Raw genomic sequence first — 19,793 nt, 5'->3', positions numbered from 1 at the left:
TCCCCTACTGGGGATCAAGCCACAATCCAGGCATGTGCCTTGACCAGGAATGGAACTGGGACTTCTCTGTGCAGGGGATGATGCTCAACCAACTGAGCCACACCAGCCAAAGCTACACATATTACCTTTTAAAAAAGTTTTATTGAGACACTAGAGGCCCGGTGCACGAAACTCATGCACAGGGAAAGGGGATCCCTCAGCCCAGCCTGCACCCTCTCCAATCTGGGATACCTCGGGGGATGTCCGACTGCCTCTCGCAATCCAGGACCGCTGGCTCCTAACTGTTCACCTGCCTGCTTGCCTGCCTGATTGCCCCTAACTGCTCCCCTACCAGCCTGATCGCCCTTAACTGCCTCTCACTTGCCCTGCACCCAGGACCCAGGATTCCCTCCTCCGGCCGGTCACAGGCACCCAGGACCTGGGCTTCCCCTCCTCTGGCCGGCCACAGGCATCCAGGACCTAGGCCGGCTGCAGCCGCAGGGGACTGTGGGTGGGTGGCTTCGCCTAGGCACAGCCGCAGGTGCCTGGGACCGCAGGGCGGGCAGCTTGTCCCTCTCCCGAGTAGCAGACTGGATGGTCCCCATTCCTCTCTCACGAGCTCATTTGTGCCTGGCTGGTCCCTATTCCTCTCTCCCATGTTGAGTGTCTGAGCTGTTATGGCATGATGGTGTGACAACCATTTGCATATTAGCTCTTTATTATATAGGATAACTCACATACCAGACAAGTCACTAACTTAAGGTGTACACTTCAATGGCTTTTAGTATATGCACAGTGTCCTGTAACCATCACCACAGTCAAATTTAGAACATTATCCTGAAAAGAAACCCTGAACTCCTTAGCTATCACCCTCCAACATCCCCATTCCCTCCCAGCCCTAGGTAACCACTAATCTACTTTCTGTCTCTATGGATTTACCTGTTCTGGACATTTCATGTAAGTGGAATCATACAATACGTGGTTCTTTGTGACTGGCTTCTACCACTTAGCATACTTTTTCAGGTTCATCCATGACAACCCAGGTGCACCCATTTTACAAGTGGGTAAATTAAGGCACTGAAAGGTTAGGTAATACCTGATAAGTGGTAGAGCAAGAATTCACACCCAGGTGTTTTAGATCATTATGCTACGCTGCCTCTCTGTCACAATAGAGTCCTCACCCACCATCAAGGGGAGCACTATAGTAATGTCCCCCCTGATCACATCCTCCCTGACCCAGTCCATCCTGAACCTACTGCCCCATTTATATCCATTCAAGTTCTGTCTCCAACATGACTTCCTGGGCTCAGGGGACATCAAGCCTTTTTACCTTCTCCTTTCTCCTGGTGAGGGAACTCTGGCTTCCTTTGTGGGAAGCATCCCTACCCAACTCTAGGCCATGTGGCTTGAGTGGAGTTGTTCCCACTCCACCAGGCAATTCCCCAGGCCATAGTAATTGGTCCAGGGAGAGAAATGTGACCTAATTAGAGAAAAATGAGACTAGGGGTGGAGGAGGGGCATCGTTGTGGGTTCTGGGAAAGCAAAGTTTTCTTTCGCTTCTGTAGAAGCTAGAGCAGTGGTTCTCAACCTTCTGGCCCTTTAAATACAGTTCCTCATGTTGGGACCCAACCATAAAATTATTTTCGTTGCTACTTCACAACTGTAATGTTGCTACTGTTATGAATCGTAATGTAAATATCTGATATGCAGGATGGTCTTAGGCGACCCCTGTGAAAGGGTCGTTCGACCGCCAAAGGGGTCGAGACCCACAGGTTGAGAACCGCTGAGCTAGAGGAAGAGACCCTCTTTATGTGGCTGGAGGAGTATTAAGAGGTGATGGAGGGAAGTGCTGCAGCAAGTCTGCTGCCATATATGAGGCGGGCCACTGGGAGCCATTGTGAGCCCAATTTCAACACTATGCAAAGCAGAAATAGGAGAGAGAAAGAGAAGCCAAGTGTTTGGTTCGAGCTCCTGGGTCAAGCGATACCTGAAGAAAATGACCTCTGAATTTGCATTCTTCTTATTAGAAGAAATGTGAGATGTTTTGTGACTCTTCTAAATGATATGAGAGAATTTCATGTTCTAAAAGTCTTTTCTTATACAGCACTTAGAATATGGTCCCTTGAAGCAGTCAAATAAATGAGATAATTCATCTTTTAATGCCCATGCTGTCTTATTTAAACACATACAAAGAGCATCAGCAAGTGAGTGCAACAGGTGGCATCTCCATGCAATTTTTTATTGTTTCAATAAAGCCACTTGGAAGTTAGGCATGGAAAATACCACACAAAGGAGCCCCTCCCCACCTCCTGTGGAATGGGAGCATTGCTGTCACCATTGTTTCCACCTGATGAAGACAACTTGCTCTGGAACATATTTCCAGCTGTCACGGCACCAAGTGGACTGGAGAAAATTGGAACAGCAAGTCACATCTTAGTGGAAAAGTGGGACAAATCTTGAATCAGCCCTCAGGGAAAAGCATCAATTTGGGGGTAGATTTAAAATAAAGCCCTTGTGGAATTAAACCACTGATTCTTAACCAGGGTGCATATCAAATCCTTGTGTGAGCTTTTAAACTATATCCATCCCTTAGGCCAGCTCTGCAGTACCTGCTTCAGTAGGACTGGGGGAAGCAGGAGCATCAGTCAATTTTTTTAATCTCAAGAGTTTAATTTGATTTGCACGCCTAATTAAGAATTCCAAAATTAAACATTAGGAATCTGTATAACTGAAAATATAACTGAGATTTTTAAAAAAGGAACAAAAAGTATCATGAAGAGAAATTCTCAAAAAACACACACAACAGCTATAAATAAAAAGCATTCTGAGGGAGGAGCTGAGACATAGTGGCGGGTGAAATGTCTGTCAGGCTTCCGCTGGGTTTGGAGTGCAGATGGACAAGAGGACTGAAGGGCACCCACAAGTCTGAGCCTTCTTCCTCCCATAATACTCTGACCTAGAAGTTTCTAGGTGAGCTCGTACTGAGATCAGGTGATTGTCATTACTTGTTTCAATTCATTTTGTGCCATTCCACGAGCCCACGTGATTTGTTTCTAGCTTAGATTTGTTTATCAAATATTGGCTGAGGGCCTAAGCTCCAGGAACTGGCAATAGCCCCTGCCTTTGAGAAGCTCGCTGCCGGGCTGGAGAAATGGTAGGAAAGCGGGTAACAACCATACAATTATAGAATGCAATACCAACGCAGGAAGCTAGAATATGCAGGGATAGGAGAGAGGGTATGGGAGGGTTTCACCTAAGAGATAGGGGGTTTGAAAGGGCAAACAGCCTTAATCAATAGAAGGGCAGAGCATGCAGATTGCAGGAAGGTGGGGGTGAGCAAGGTCCAGGGAGCAGTGCCAACTAATGGATACGCATTCAGTGCGGCCCCTTGGACACTACTTGGTGCTTAATGCGGGTTTCTCCACATGTGGTACCCTCCAGACAGAGACTAACCGAGCTCCCCTGTGTTTTCCTCTCTCCCTTTTCTGAAAAGGAAAATGCCTCCTCCCTGAGAAGGACTCTCAAGTTAGTGGCCCAGCACAGAGTAGAATAGCCAGCTGAGCAAGTCCTCCATATCTTGCAGTGTGCAAACGTGACAGTCCACTCTCATCTAATGGCAAAAATCAGGAGGTGGGATTATTGGGGTCAGAATATCACCACACCCACACGTAGCAATTGCTTATCTATGCTCTCCAGGGATTATCCCTATGACATTCGGGAAGTGACAGAGCTGGTAGGGGCCGCTGGACTCGGAAATCAGGGGTAAGGGCGCCCTCTGGTGGCCACAGGCGGGCGCTGGGAAGACCTTCCTTGCCCTTGGCGTGCCCAGCAGCAGATCTTTCTTTAGAACCAGGATCAAAGGGCCCCTCCTGTTCAGTCACAGTCCTGCAGGGCTGCCATTTCAGGAGGCAGGAGTGGAAGGAAGCACGTCCCGAAGGCAAGAGGAGCCTTTTAAACATTTGAAAACATATTCAATAGAAAAGTGCTTTGTGCTCTGGCAGAGCCAAAAAAGGTGGTTTTGAAAAAAGGTTTCTTTTGTTCCCCTCCTGTTGGAAAAGGTCATGTTTTCTTCTCCACAAATCACTCAGATCCCGGGGTCTTAAGGAGGACCTTTAGGAGACTGGGGGTGGGGGGGGTGGGGGTGGGGGGTGGTCCAGAGATTTTATCACATTCTCAAGGAGGTATGGGATCTCCAAAAGGATTAAGAACTCCGAGGGGTCCCTCCTCCTGAAATTTCATAGAAGCTATGTTCAAATGTGGTCTCCTTGAAGCATTAGAGGTCCCCAAAGTCTGTTCTTAATAACCACCAGGTCCACCGATAGGGTAAGAGAGGGAACAGGAAGAGGCCGGATAGCTTCCTGGTTAAAGTGCAAGCTCTTCAGCACCTAGCAGACTCTATAAATAGGGAGACCAGGAGAGTGTGTGTTCCATAGGGTGGTCCTGAGAGTTCAGGGATAAAGCAGTTAAAATAGTACATAGTCTGAGCAGGTAAGGAGCTGGCACGGTGCCACAGTGGCTCAGCTGTAAAAGGGAAGAAAAGTACTGCAACCAATTAAAAGAATGAGGTAGATCTATACATATTGACTTGGAAAGATGGCCAAGTAGGTCACTGAATGGTAAAGGCAAATTGCAGATCTAGATGCACAGCATCACCCCATTTGAGGTACAATACAAACCCAGACATCTGCATGTACGGACAAAAGGTCATGTTGGGTTTTTTTGGTCTGGAAAGGCACACAGTGAATTATCACTAGTGGTTACTTCCAGGGAATAAGTTTGGAAGGGGTGCTTTCTTTTTTAGTTATATGTAGTTTGTATTGTTTGATTTTGAGGCAAGCATTACTTTTGGAAGGGAAAAAAAGAAAAAAAATGTGCTGTCCTATGTGGCAGATTGCTAACAGTTAACTACAAAGTAAGGCAAGTGGTCAGTATCCTGCTAACAAGCAATCTACATGGAGATTTACCTGTCACTGCACATACGGAGTATTTTACCATGTGCACACATGCATTATTTATTACAAAAAAAGTTTTAATCTTTTAAAACAGGGCAATTTAGCCCTGGTCTGGTAGCTCAGGTTAGAATGTCGTCCCCATACACCAAGGTTGTGGGTTCGATCTCTGGTCAGGGCACATACAAAGAAGCAACCGATGAATGCATAAATAAGTGAAACAACAAACTGATGTTTCTCCCTCCCTTCCTCTCTAAAATCAATAAAAAAAAAAAAAAACAGAGGCAATTTAACTTTGTATTTAGTCTAAGAAAGATTTACTGAGCGTCAGACACTGTGCTAAGTTCTGAAGATACGGAAAGGACGAAGACAGTCTCTGCCTTCCAGTTCATGGTCTAGTTCAGTGCTTCTCAAACTTTATTGTGCTTCCAAATCACCTGCAAATGTTACATATTGGTTATCTATTGCTTTTTAGCAAATCAGCCCAGAACTCTGCAGCTGAAAACAAACATTTATTATCTAACATGACTGCTGAGTCAGGAATTCAAAACTGACTTAACCGGATGATTCTGGCTCTGGGTCTTTCATGAGGTTGCAGTCAAGATATTGGCTGCAGTCATCTGAAGGCTTGACTGGGGCTGATGGGTTCACTTCCAACATACTACACAAATATGGCTGTAGGCAGAGGGCCTCAGTTCTTGGACATGTGGCCCTCTCCACAGAGTAACTGCCTGAGTGTCCTCATCACATGGCCTCTGGTTTCCCCCAGAGTGAGTGCTCCTGGAGAGAAAAGTAGACGCTGCAGTGTCTTTTATGACCTACCAGCCCTGAAGTCAAACTTCATCATTTCCACTATATTCTGTTTGCTAGAAACAAGTCACTAAGGACAGCCCATCTCAAGGCAAGGGGAATTAGGTTCCGCTGAGCAGAGGAGTATTGAGGAATTTGTGGACATACTTTAAAACCACCACTGGGTTTGGAGTGCATATTATTAAAATGCATATTCTGATTGAGTAGGTCTGGGGAGGAGCCCAAAGTTCTGCATTTTGAACATGCTCACAGTTGATAGCACTGCTGTTGGTCATGGACCACACTTTGAGTTGAGAGGGAATCACATATACAAAGAATGATAGCTCAGATCACATCTTTGGAACAATACTGCTTGCAAGAATAACATCCTTTGTCATGCTGGCATTCTTTGGATGATGTCCAATTTTAAAATCACATTTCCCCTGAAAGGTCAGAGCAGTAAAGTAAGGGAAAGACAAGATTACCTTGTTAATACACGAGGACAAGCTGTAATGAAATAAAAAACAACCAAAGGGAGATCCATAAAATCTCTCTGGTCTTGTTTTGAAAGCTCTCAAGCATAAAACATCAGCCATCAATTCTGAAGGGGATGCTAAACAAACAGCAACAAATCTGGGCTTTTAATAAGGATTCTGCAAAGTGCCTTCAGATGCCTAAGATTCTTGCCTGCAATACTTATAAAATTAGCTTTGACATGAGGGCAATAAATACTACCAGCATTTCAAAGATCAAAGAACAAATACCACCAGCAGCGAGATCCAAAGGAGAGGGAGAACAGCCTAGGAGGCCATTTTCATAGCAGTTTTGCAATTGCTTAAGATACTTTTTTTATATGTTTTTATTGATTTCAGAGAGGAAGGGAGAGGGAGATGGAAACATCAATGATGAGAAAGAATGATCCATAGCTGCCTGCAACCTGGGCATGTGCCCTGACTGAGCTCAATCATTGAGCAACACTGACCAGGCCTTAATAACATCTCGATCCTTCCCTCACCTTGTCCTTTCTCCTCTTTTCCTTTTTCCTTCTCCTTCATTCCTTCCTGTCTTCCTTCCTTTAAATGGGCGCCTACAATGTATTAGGGACTGGAAAAGATTATTTGCCCTCAAGAAGCTCTTGGTCTTATATAGGAAAGACATAAAATGAGCATTTATAAAACAATGTAGGCATGAAGCAGTCACTGTGTAGAACAGTGGTTCTCAACCTTCCTAATGCCACAACCCTTTAATACAGTTCCTCATGTGGTGGTGACCCCCAATTTCATTGTTACAAACTGAACATAATTAAAGCATAGTGATTAATCACAAAAACAATATGTAATTATATATGTGTTTTCCGAGGTCTTAGGCGACCCACAGGTTGAGAACCGCTGTTGTAGAAACTTGGCTTTTCAGTTGTTAAACAACTACACACTAAACTACACTGCAGGTGTCTGTTTGTAACCTAGCACTAAAGAGTTGGGGATCTAAATTGTCTTTGACCTTTCTCTCCCATGTTTAACTTATTGCAATTATCATCAGAAGACTGATTGACTTATCACGTAAATTAAACTCACTCTTGCTCTAGGAAAAGAGAAGGTGACTAAACCAAACTATCCCGGTGTCCACTATTCTTCAAAACTGGACCCCTTGGTGGCAAGTCATGCCTCGTCAGGCAGTGCTGATTAAACCCAGAAAGGCAAAAGCCTTAATGCTGTAATTCTTCACCACAAGAAGCTTAAGAGTGTAGGCCAGGAGTCCCCAGTCCTGACTCACATTAGAATCACCTAGGAGCTTTGGAAACTATTCTGATCCTGGGCCCCACTCTAATCCTGAATTTCTAGTTTACCACCTGGAAAAAGCTCCTCAGGACATTCTAATGTGCAGCCAGAGAGGAGAATTACTGATCTAGGTTTTTCATAAATTATTTTAAAACTAGAGGCCTTGGGCACAAAATTCATGCACGGGGTGTCGGGGGTTGGGGGGTGTCCCTCAGCCCAGCCTGCACCCTCTCCAATCTGGGACCCCTCGAGGGATGTCCGACTGCCTGTTTTAAATGGGCAGTCGGACATCCCTCTCACAATCCAGGACTGCTGGCTCCCAACCGTGCGCCTACCTGCCTGCCCTCCTGCCTGCATGATTGCCCCTAACCATTCCCTTGCCAGCCTGATTGACGCCTAACTGCTCCCCTGCCAGCCCGAATGCTCCTAGCTGTCCTCCCCCGCCGACCTGGTTGTCCCTAACTGCTCTCCCCTTCCGGCCTGGTTCCCCCCCAAACTGCCCTCCCCTGCTGGCCCAGTCACCCCTAACTATCCTCCCCTGCAGGCCCAGTCCCCCCCTGTTGCTCTCCCCTGCAGGCCTGGTTGCCCCCAACTGCCCTCCCCTGCTGGCCTGATCACCCGCAACTGCCCTCCTCTACTGTCCACATGGGGGTGGCCATCTTGTCTGTTGGAATGATGGTCAATTTGCATATCACCTCTTTATTATATAGGATGTGCAGATCACATAAGACTTCAACAAAGTATGAAAAGTTTAGTCCGTTTTGGTCCATTTTTTGGTAATAGCCCTAAAGAAAATTATTATAATGCAAATTCACAAATAATTCACAATTTAGTATATTCTCCAGTGGAAGTAACCTGCCTCCAATCCACAATTCAAAATAGAAACAATGAGTCTTCCACTTACCTGATGAACATGACAGCCTTGCTTTGTGTCAAATTTAAATAACCTTGTGTTTTCAATTTCCTTTTGTTACCAGTAAACTCAAATTTTTCCTTTAGATTCCTATTACTTTCTTAATAATTTATTCTTGATGTTTTAGGAAAAAATTAGCTATGGACCAAACACTGACCAGCTTTGTTTGCTGAAATTTGAATGCACCTAGTGCACTGTCAGCCTTACAGCATACACAAAAATCAACACTGGAGTCTTATTAAAAAACAAACCTCTTGCAGTTTAACAAAACTCATATAACAATATTATAACCGCAAAACTAGCATAAACTGGCCTTGTTCTGTTCCTAATGAGATACTAAGTTGTTTTTCAGAGTTAGCAGAATAAGACTGCAGACCATGTACTGGAATAGTAGGACAACACACTAGAGAAAAAATTTACCCTAAAATAACTTTTCAAAGTCACCGGGTCAAAATCCACTGTGGACTACAAACCCCTACCCGCAAATTCAAACATTCAATGCACGAAAAGCTGTGATTCCCAAGCACCTGCGTCCCAGGCTCTTATTATGTTAAATCAGTGTAACTCTCTAAATATGCAAAAATCCCCCTGCTCCTTCCTTTAACTCTCATCAGGGAGACAGATCTGAGCTCACCTCCAGTCTCATGGCTGGTGGACCTCACAATTAGAGCCTTTTCTTTTCTCAAAAGATGACGTCACAGTATTGGCTCCTATGCATGTGGGACAGTAGCTCTTGCTCAGTAACAATATTGTACATTTCCTTTTCTACCAATATCACTTGTTAAATTACTATCATCTTTTATAGACAGGGAAAAGTGGTCATACCTTAAAATCTTTCAGACAAATATATCGCTGCGCTGCATCCAGCCTGGATAACCTTCTTCAAAATGGCATATGCTGGAGCCTGTTAAAAACAATAAGCAGACAAAAGAAACACATTCTATGCTCACTTTTAAAATATATATATGTATTTTTAATTGATTTCAGAGAGGAACTGCCTCCTGCATACCCCACACTGGGGAATGAGTCCGCAACCCAGGCACATGTCCTGACCGGGAATCAAACCATGAACCCCTGGTTTACAGGTTGATGCTCAACCACTGAGCCACGCCGGTTGGGCTATGTTCACTTTTACTTGTGAGATCTGCCTGGCAGGACTGAGACTTCTCTGGATAAGAAAGAAGATCTAAGAGATAATCGTTTTAATTTGGGGGGGTGAACTATTGAAAAGATTAGAATGCCTCTGCTACTGCCAAAGCATTGAGTCATCTGGTTTCTCACTGGAAAGGGAAAAGGAGCTGCCAGGGAAAATGATAAGGAGGAAGCAAGAAGATTCCCAATTGGGAGCTTGCTCTTGGTCAAAGCAGTGTATTGGTTTTCCTCCTTTGGCAGTCACTTTGAAATCTATTTTTTTGGGAACCGAAACCTTCCCACCCCTCAGCCTTCCAAATAAGGTAACCAAAGCACCACAAGCAACAGTAAAGGTAGGTCCTCACCAGTTCTGCATCATGTTCCAGGCCTATGTCATGGTGCTCAAGCTCTTCATCCCTAAATTTCTTTATCACCTGGTTAAATAAAAAGAAATAGAAGTCAGCATTCCAACTCTCCGGGTGAGACTAAAAACTCATATTATTATCTAAGACAGGGGTAAGTAAACTTTTCCTATAAAGAGACAGAAGCAATACTTTAAGCTTTGTATGGTCCCTATCATATCTACTCAACTCTGCCATTGTAGAGGGGACAGCAGCCATGGACATGTGAACAAGTGGGTGTAGCTGTGTCCCAACAAAACTTTATTTACAGAAACAGGTGGTCAGTCACAGGCCGTAGTTTACCAACCCAATTTAGGCTTTAAAAAAAGCTAGGGCTGCCCTAGCCGGTTTGGCTCAGTGGATAGAGCATTGGCCTGCGGACTGAAGGATCCCAGGTTCGATTCCGGTCAAGGGCACATGCCTGGGTTGCAGGCTCAATCCCCAGTAGGGGGTATGCAGGAGGCAGCCGATCAATGATTCTCTCTCATCACTGATGTTTCTCTCTCTCTCTCTCCCTTTTCCCTTCGTCTCTGAAATCAATAAAAATATTTTTAAAAAATAAATTTAAAAAGCCAGACCTGTATCTGTTCCCTTACCTGCTGTGAAAAATTATCTGAGAGTATCTTTCATTTTATTTATTTTTTAAAGATTTAAAAAATTGATTGTTATTTGTTTTTTGAAATCAGAGGGTATCTTTTAGTTCATTTATTTAATCTGAAGGGTTCGTGCTAACAGCATTTGCTCAGGACCTACCAATAATCCAGAAATGGGAGAATACAGGTCCAAGCTCAGAAAACATGGGGTTCTGGCGTCTGCCCAAGCATGTGACCAGGGCACACAGCTTCAGTTCTCAGTACCTTAGTTTGCTTGCCTTTAAAATGAGGTGCTGACCTAGATTTCTAAGGTCCCACCATTTCCTAACATTCTATTTTTCTTCTTCTTACCAAACTGCATGTCTGCCCCTTTCCCCCTTTACCAGCCCCTTTCAGAGTGCAGTCAAATACCTGAAGCAGCTCCTCATATTTTTCAGGATCCTCCTCCATCAGTGTCCTGATCTGGTTGTTGTAGTGATGTGCTATGGACTCTTCCACGGCCACAGTGCAGGCCATAGCTCCTTCCCTCCCAAGCAGGGCGGTTCCTGCGCCTGGAATGGTCAGATCCAGAGCAGTCAAGGATGGGACTGACTCCACTGCTGAAGGAGAACATTACAAACCCTGGGGCCCTGACCGGTTTGGCTCAGTGAATAGAGCATCGGCCTGCGGACTGAAAGGTCCCAGGTTCGATTCCGGCCAAGGGCATGTACCTTGCTTGCAGGCACATCCCCAGTAGGGAGGTGTGCAAGAGGCAGCTGATCAATGTTTCTCTCTCATCGATGTTTCTAACTCTCTATCCCTCTCTCTTCCTCTCTGTAAAAAATCAATAAAATATATTAAAAAAAAAAAAAAAAAAACCCTGGGGCTGGATAACCAATCCCTTGTTGTGAGGGCTGACCCATGCATCGTAGTATGTTCAGCACCATCCCTGCCCTCTACCCACATGATGCTGGTAGCATTCCCAGATATGACACCAAAAATGTCTTTAGGTATTCCAAGTGTCCTCAAGAGCAATTTGACCCCATTGAAAACCACTGTTTAGGGGGTACCAGGTTAAACCTTGACTAATGCAGTAAGAAGGCTATTCTCTTTCAATGATCTCCCTAACCTGATTATGGCAAGGAGAAAGTCGTCATTTGGGGTATGTCTTTGATTCTCCTATACCATTTACTTTTCTCCCTTGTTAAGAGTGAGCAGCTTTGCCAGGAAATATTATCTGGTTACAACTGAATTAGTCTAGCTTTGTTTCCCCCCCCCGTTGTATCTTTTTTACTGTACCTTTTATTTATAAAACTACTGATTTTGAGAGTCTATCTTAAATAAATTTAAGCAAAAAAAACAAAAACAGGTCAGCCAATTTAACTTTAGAAAAATATTAAGTAAAAAAAAAAAGGCAGTAGAAGGACACAGCAAGAATTGTGAAGTGGCACTTAAAGGATATGTTCAGACCTTTCAGCTCCCATAAGCTCTTCTGGACAGACACGCACCTAACGCAAACCCCACCACGTTCCAAAAGGGCATCAGAATCGTCGGCCGGACCCTGAATGCAACCATCAGTTCATTGAACTTTTTCAAGTGGTCCTTTTCTTGATCCCACATTTTCTGTAAGAAACATAACAATAAAAACATATAGGCATTCCATATAGGCCACTGCTGTATCCCAAGGAAGCTACATGCCCTATCCATGAACCATGATTCTAGCAGAAGCCCTCAGACCCACAAAGTACCTAAAGCAGTGGTTCTCAACCTTCTGGCCCTTTAAATACAGTTCCTCATGTTGTGACCCAACCATAGAATTATTTTTGTTGCTACTTCATAACTGTAATGTTGCCACTGTTATGAATCGTAATGTAAATATCTGATATGCAGGATGGTCTTAGGCGACCCCTGTGAAAGGGTCGTTCGACCGCCAAAGGGGTCACAACCCACAGGTTGAGAACCGCTGGCCTAAAGGATGAGGAGACATACTCATAAGAAATGAGATGTTTAGCTCATTTAAAATTAGGAGGGCAGAATATTAGGTATCGTATAATTTCCTTCCAGATTGCTAGTATATAAGTATCATGTTTATCAGAGAAGAAAGGGTGGATGATAATAGCAGCGAACACACAGCACTTCCTAACTGCCAGGCACACTATCAAGTAGCTTAACGTAGGCAACTCATTTAAGCTGCACAACCGCTTCGTGAAGGACAAACCATTATTATCCCCATTATACAGATGAGGAAAGGGAGGCACAGAGAGGTTAAGTAACTTGCCTGAGGACTCAGAAAAGGCAATTTAACTTATGCTGAGTGTCTGTTACATGCCAGGCGTGGTATCAGCTGCTCTATACCAGCCATTTATTCCTCACTAAAACCCAATGCGGTAGGTGTCATCAGCCCATTCTGCAGATATGGAAGTGAAGACCTAGAGTTTATGTGACTTCCCCAAGGTCACACAGTAGCAGGTGGGAGAGAGTTGAAATGTGAAGCTGGGTCTGTGTGAGTACAAAGCCAAGGTCTCTCCTTTTGCTTCTCAGTATAAAATATCTCGCTGGGCTCCAATGGGGGCCGGAGTGCAACCTCTCAGCAACTGGTACTCTAACCTAAAGGTGTTTCTCAACCCTTTTTTCTTTTCTTTTTTTAAAAAATATTTTTTATTGATTTCAGAGAGGAAGAGAGAGGGAGAGACAGAAACACCAATGATGAGAGAGAATCATTGATTGGCTGCCTCATGCATGCCCCCTACTAGGGATTGAGCCCCCAACCTGGGCATGTGCCCTTGGCCGGAATCAAACCCGAGACCCTTCAGTCTGCAGGCCGATGCTCTATCCATTGAGCCAAGCCGGCTAGGACTCGACCCCTTTTTCATTATCACCCACCCCCACTATAAAAATTTACTACTACAGATATACCATATTATCTGTTTATGTACTAAACTAGAGGCCCATTGCACAGATTCGTCCAGGGCATGTCCGGCCCATCCCAATCGGCCGGATCCCAGCAGCAAGCTAACCTACCAGTCGGAGCGACTGCCCCCTGGCGATCAGTGTGCGTCACAGCGACTGGTCAGTTGAACGACCGGTCAGACACTTAGCATATTAGGCTTTTATTATATAGGATGTCCATCTGTGCTCTATACATAGAAAGAATAATATCCTTTTCACTCTTCTATCCCCAATATCCAGTTTTTACACATTTGGGGACAAAGAGTACGTCCCCTAAGAATACATGACCTAATATGATTCATTACTTGAAGGCCTTTGGGTCCCCACCCCCGTAAGCCCTGTTCAGTAGACCAGGCTGAGAGATATAAAGCAGCGCCCACCTGAATGACTGGCCCGACACTTGTGCGACCCAGGACAGCCATCTGCCCTGCATAGATGCGGTTTGCTCCATATTCACCTGCATGATCCACACGTATAATTCGATCCACAGCTGCCCGATTGATATTGTCTAAAGTCATTCCTGAGCTGCAAAATCTGGCACTGATTCTTCTTCCATAAGCTGCAATGCAAGTGTTTATTCTTCATTACTCTCAAGTAAAATTGAGATGTTTCCTTTTACAAACAGAAGAAAGGGGCACCTTAGAAGAAAGGTAACAAGTGAGTTCCCCTAGGTTGACAAGCCCTAAGTGTATTGTTTATCCTGCAGTATTGATTTTTAAAAGAAGCGAATGTTACCTACACTTAAAAGACTTTAGCTAAATATCTGGATTTCTGGTTTAAGTGTATGAAGATAGGGAAATGCTGAGTCTGACTTCTCTTAAGGCAGTTGATGTGGCAGCTGGCTCTAGATAGGCATGGTTTTCTAGTTCACTCACCCCTCCGGGCCCACTTCGTTCCCAACCCTGACTACCCAGAACCTTCTAGGGAGTTTTCAAAACCATGAATGCTCCTCCCCAATTGACTTCTGGAAGGAGACACTGATATTTTGAAAAAGCTCTGTACATGAATCTTCTCTGCAGCCAAGGTTGAGAACCATAGATTTAAATTCTCTTAAAATACCCATATCCATGAGCATCTGATTTTGAGAAATAAGCCTTTGAACTTAGGTTTCATCTCATTTATGGTACAGATCCAATTCAACTGAATTATTCTTGCCTTCAAAATGTAAATTCTTCAGGACAGATTAGATATTGTCTTTAAAAATTTGCTAATAGTGACACCTGGATTTGTATTCTGAGCCTCATATGGCTGCATCCCAAAAGTTTTTTTCCCTGAGAAGAGTTTTGTAATGTATTTAGGTATGTAAGCTGTTTTCAGTCCATTTTGCAGATATGGAAATGGAGACCCAGAGAAAATATTTAAAGTGAACTTTAACCTGTATTGGTATCACCTTGAGATGTGTTCCAAGCCTTATGTATGACAACCATGTCTTCTGTGCCTTCTGACAATGGGTCAATGTTAACTGTGGCCATATTTTTATGTGGAGAACAATTTTAGACATTTGATAAAGTCAAGGTAGCCTCTTGCAAGTTTCTGCTTCCTAGTCCAAAGACTGGTGCTTACATCAATCTGACCTTCTTATAGAAGAAAGTCTAGAGCAGCCGTGGGCAAACTACGGCCCGCGGGCCGGATCCGGCCCGTTTGAAATGAATAAAACTAAAAAAAAAAAAAAAGACCATACCCTTTTATGTAATGATGTTTACTTTGAATTTATATTAGTTCACACAAACACTCCATCCATGCTTTTGTTACGGCCCTCCGGTCCAGTTTAAGAACCCATTGTGGCCCTCGAGTCAAAAACTTTGCCCACCCCTGGTCTAGAGGCCTGATGCATGAAATTCATGCAAGGGACTTGGCCCTCACAGCCCTGGCTGCCTCACGGCTCCATGGCCCCACCCACTGGTCCTTCTAGACGGTCGGTCGTTCTGCTGCCCGGTCTAACTATCATATTAGCTCTTTATTATATAGGATTATATAGGATGGGGCAAAAACTTGACCCAGGAATTGATGCTGAAAATGATGAGCTGGCTCTACTTCTCAAATTAATCTTGTTTGCTTATTCTTTCTTTTGTTACTCCCACCCCAAAACATGGCAATGGGGAAGAACTTTACAGACATCCCAGTACTCATTTAAAAAAAAAACACACACACACACACAAAAATACACTTTTTAAAAAATACATAGGATGAATTCCAACACACAGCTGACTTTTTGTGGGTAGGATTTTATTTAGATTAAAAACATACTAGATTGTTCCCTAGGCCTGTACCACCTTTCCAGATTCAGACACCTAATAAATGATCTGGGGTGAGAGGTAACGTGGAGAATTAAGTATCCTAATATTTGCCATTTCTATCTTTTCACAATCTCTGCAAGGTGTCTTTACTAAGCATGAAGGGACCTTAGAAGCACAGAGCTAGGGCCAGAAAATATGTGTTTTGTCTCAAAACACTAACTTTGGACAAATAAGAATTGCCATTTCTTACATACAAATTGGTAATAAGCAGGTTATTACCCTTTTAAGGGAAACATGCAATAACAAAACCTTTCTCTTTTTATTTATTTTTCCGCAGGGACTCTCCGGGGCGGCCTCTAAGGGTTGGCGCTCTGGGGAATGGCACACCTGTGCCGTCACGTCACTGCAGGTGTACCACGAAGATAAAATGAGATACAGGAAGCAAGGTAACTTTATAAATGAAAAAAGATTCTTATTCTGTTATGCCCACTGGCTCAACAAAGAAGCATTACAATCCATGATCAACAATCCTATGAGTTTTGCCTATATTGTCACACACTTTAAAAAAATAAATTAAACTTGAAAGCCAGTGGTAGAAGCTCTCAAATGCACTGTTTTTTTATTTGTGTTTTCCAAAGTGTGAAACATATACCAATAATGTTACCCAGAAGACTTTAAGTGGTATATGGGAAGATTTTACATGGTTTATGATCGTACATTAAATAATGCCCATGTGGTAAGAGTTATTCTCTTTTAAATTCTCTTCTAATCCTTTTGATTTAATCAAGGACACTGGTCTGTTTATAGCTGACAAATCCTAACACTTGGTAATCTCCCTTTTTAAAGAAATGTTTAAATCCTCACCCGGGGATATTTTTTCATTGATTTTTACAGAGAGTGGAAGAGAGAGGGAAAGACAGAGAAATATCGAAATGAGAGAAACACATGGATTGGTTGCCTCATGCAACCGAGGTACCTGCCCTCGACCAGAATCGAACCCGGGACCCCTCGGTCTGCAGGCCGACGCTCTACCCACTGAGCCAAACCGGCTAGGGCTAATCTCCCTTTTTTACCAGGAAAAGAGATGGTCTTGGGCTCAGGCCTTGGTAGGCCACAGTATCTAACACAGTTTAATAACTTTTTGGTTTCAGTGTATTGATTACTTGATTTGGGGCAGGCAATCCGGGTCTTCTGTTTACCATAAGGACTTAGTTTCCCTGAAACGATTTAATTTAAAAATGGAATACGGTTATAAAATATACTGAATAATCAAAAGTACATGATTTTGCTATGAGGCAAAATCCTGAAGGTGGCACACGAACGACTTCACCTGCAGGAAGCGACCTCCCCATTTTCCGAGGCAGCTCAGGTGAACCAAGAAGAGAAGCCAGGACCCAAACCCAAGCCTCCCTGCTCCCGACTCGATGCTCCTTCAACTACCCAGGTGCTTCTCAAACTTCCTACTAAAGCATACGGTTCCTCCCAAGAGCGTGTTAAAGCACTACCGGTTGGCAGAGCGGCCCAGCAGGTCCGCGAGGGACCTGAGACCCTGCAACGTCTAACAAGATCGGGGTGGGGATGGGGGAAGCGGGCGCCGGTCACGTGACTGCACTCTGCCTGACCAGCCCCGAGGACACCCAGGGGGGAATGAACTTTCAAAGCCCACAAGTGTCCTCCGCCGGGCGCTCCGACACCTGCAGGGACGTGACGGCACAGGTGTGCCATTCCCCAACGCGCCAACCCTTAGAGGCCGCCCCGGAGAGTCCCTGCGGAAAGCCACGCCCGCATCCCGCGGCGCACTAGCCGCCAGGGCCCCCTAGCCGTCAGCGCCCCGTGTTTCAAGTCTCGCAGCCGCGCTCCGTCGCAGGCCTGTGACGTTATTGTAAACGTCTCTCCCCGTGACCTCGCCGGTCCAAACCCCAGGCGAAAACCCCCGGGCTTCCCGCCCAGCGCGGGGCCGCGGCCGCGCTCCCACTTTACCTGAGAGGGGTCGCGGGGCACCGAAGCACAGCCGCCACCGGGAGCCAGACGCCACCCACCGGGCGCAGCTCATTGTCGGCGACAACAAAGTAACGACTCCCTTGAGCGAAGCGGGACCAACGTGCCCTTAGCGCGGACTGATGACGTAGGACAGACGTAAGGAAGACGCTGCCCCTATCTGCATCGGTGGTAACGCCCCAAGGCCCCTGCTTCCATTCGATTGGTTGGAAATCGCAAATGAAAGTATCCTATTGGATGTAGTAGTTATCAATCACTTAGGGGGTGGCGAAGGAACCTTGGGTTGCCATGGAGGTGAGAATGCTAAATTGCTGGTCCAAAGATCTGACAGGGTAAAGATTTTTTAAATTACATATTTTTTTTATTTTTAAATTACAGTTGAGTACAATATTATATTAATTTCAGGTGTACAACCCCGTGACTAGATATTTATTTGACTTCTGAAGTGAACACCGTAATAAATCTGATACCCATCTGATACCATATGTTATTACAATATTGACTGTATTCCCTATGTTGTACTTCACATCCCCCTATTATGTAACTACCAATTTGTACTTATAAATACCTTCACCTTTTTCACCCCCAATCCCGTTCCCATCTTCAACAGGGTAAAGATTTCTCAACTAAATTCCTGGGAAAGAGGACTATGAGTGAATTAATTTATTGGCATAGCCATTGTACTTTGTGCTTCACCAACATGGAAAAAGATCTTTCTCTATTTTTATCCTACATCCACTTCAAAATCGTAGAAATTACACGCTGAAATTAAATTCACCACATGGCCAAAAGTGTTCTCTCTAGGTATTGGGGCTAACAGACCACTTAAAATTTCTTCCTACCTATTTTCACAATTTTAGATTTTCTGCAGAGAGCACGTATTATTTTTGTGTCCACTTTACTGGTGGTAAACAAATGGGTGCCAATTGGTTTACTGAGGTTTGGGGTGAGGAGAGGAGATTTAGCAACATATACTTTTAAAAGTGCATTCCAGCCATAACCGGTTTGGCTCAGTGGATAGAGCGTCGGCCTGCGGACTCAAGGGTCCCAGGTTCGATTCCGGTCAAGGGCATGTACCTTGGTTGTGGGCACATCCCCAGGAGGGGTTGTGCAGGAGGCAGCTGATCCATGTTTCTCTCTCATCGATGTTTCTAACTATCTCTCTCCCTTCCTCTCTGTAAAAAATCAATAAAGTATACTTTTTTTTAAAAAAGTGCATTCCAAAGTGCACTCATGATGCTTCTCTCTCTCTCTCCTCCCTTCCTCTCTGAAATCAATGAAAATTTATCTTTTAAACAAAGAAAAATTAATTTATTTAAGAAAGGGGATGGAGTGGTAAACAAACGTACCACTCTGGTAGGAGATGTTGATAATGGGGAGGCTAGGCATGTGTGGGGTACGGGGGTATACAGAAAATCTTTGTACCCTCCTCTCAATTTTGCTTTGAATCTAAAACTGCTCTAAGAAATTGTTTAGAAAAAAATTGTTGGAGATGTTTAAAAAAATGCATATCCACTGATAAAGTAATCCTACTGTTAGGACTATAGGGCATTATGATCCTTAACAGCCATTTGTAAGCTTCCCACCATAGGAGAACAAAAAAACAGGAAAACTTGCTGGATACCAGGAATCACACCACATAGGGAATTGAAACTATTCTAAAGACACCTGATCGCACACCTGTATTCCACCCGAATTCCAAGCCCACCAGCTCAGCCCCCAAACCCACTGATGACAAAAGTTTCCTGCCAGTGACTGCCTGTAAGGATGAAACTCCAGCTCCAGAGTACTACCATCATCGACCCAATGTCCTCTCGGCTCGGTGCTGTGCAGCCCTTCCCTTTCGCTATCCCAGCCTCCATCCCCTTTCCTTAAATAAATTCCATTTTTCTTTTTTAAAAAGATGTATTTTCATTGAGGGAAGGAGGTGAAAGAGAGAGAGATATAGAAACATCAATGATGAGAGAGAATCGTTGATCAGCTGCCTCCTGCACGCTCTACACTAGGAATTGAGCCCGCAACCCAGGCATGTGCCCTGACTGGAAATAGAACCGTGACCTCCCGGTTCATAGGTTGTTGCTTAACCACTGAACCATG

General features: G+C 44.3%; 1 protein-coding gene across 6 annotated transcripts in view; it reads right to left on the bottom strand.

Moving 5' to 3' along the window:
• Positions 1-17,817, bottom strand: part of COQ7 (coenzyme Q7, hydroxylase) — a 90,723-nt gene extending 72,906 nt beyond the window's left edge. For 5 of the 6 annotated variants that reach the window (XM_070412904.1, XM_070412905.1, XM_070412907.1 and 2 more), the window contains exons 1-6: positions 17,679-17,817; positions 13,842-14,020; positions 12,021-12,135; positions 10,945-11,084; positions 9,905-9,973; positions 9,234-9,312 (exon numbers count right to left, since the gene is read on the bottom strand). In XM_070412904.1, the coding sequence (XP_070269005.1) occupies positions 9,235-9,312; positions 9,905-9,973; positions 10,945-11,084; positions 12,021-12,135; positions 13,842-14,020; positions 17,679-17,751 (654 nt within the window). In that variant the 5' untranslated portion in view covers positions 17,752-17,817 and the 3' untranslated portion in view covers position 9,234. Of the gene's footprint in view, positions 1-2,257; positions 2,383-9,233; positions 9,313-9,904; positions 9,974-10,944; positions 11,085-12,020; positions 12,136-13,841; positions 14,021-17,678 lie in introns of those variants that run through there. The other variant, XM_070412906.1, reaches the window with a different exon arrangement.
• Positions 17,818-19,793: the final 1,976 nt, after the last annotated feature.

This window comes from Myotis yumanensis, unplaced genomic scaffold (genome assembly GCF_028538775.1).
Source record: "Myotis yumanensis isolate MYYU_CA2020_CCGP unplaced genomic scaffold, mMyoYum1.0.hap1 SCAF_4, whole genome shotgun sequence".
Taxonomy (NCBI): Eukaryota; Metazoa; Chordata; class Mammalia; order Chiroptera; family Vespertilionidae; genus Myotis; species Myotis yumanensis.
The sequence above is the reverse complement of the archived record's forward strand: the minus strand, read 5'-3'. Positions and strand labels throughout refer to the sequence as shown.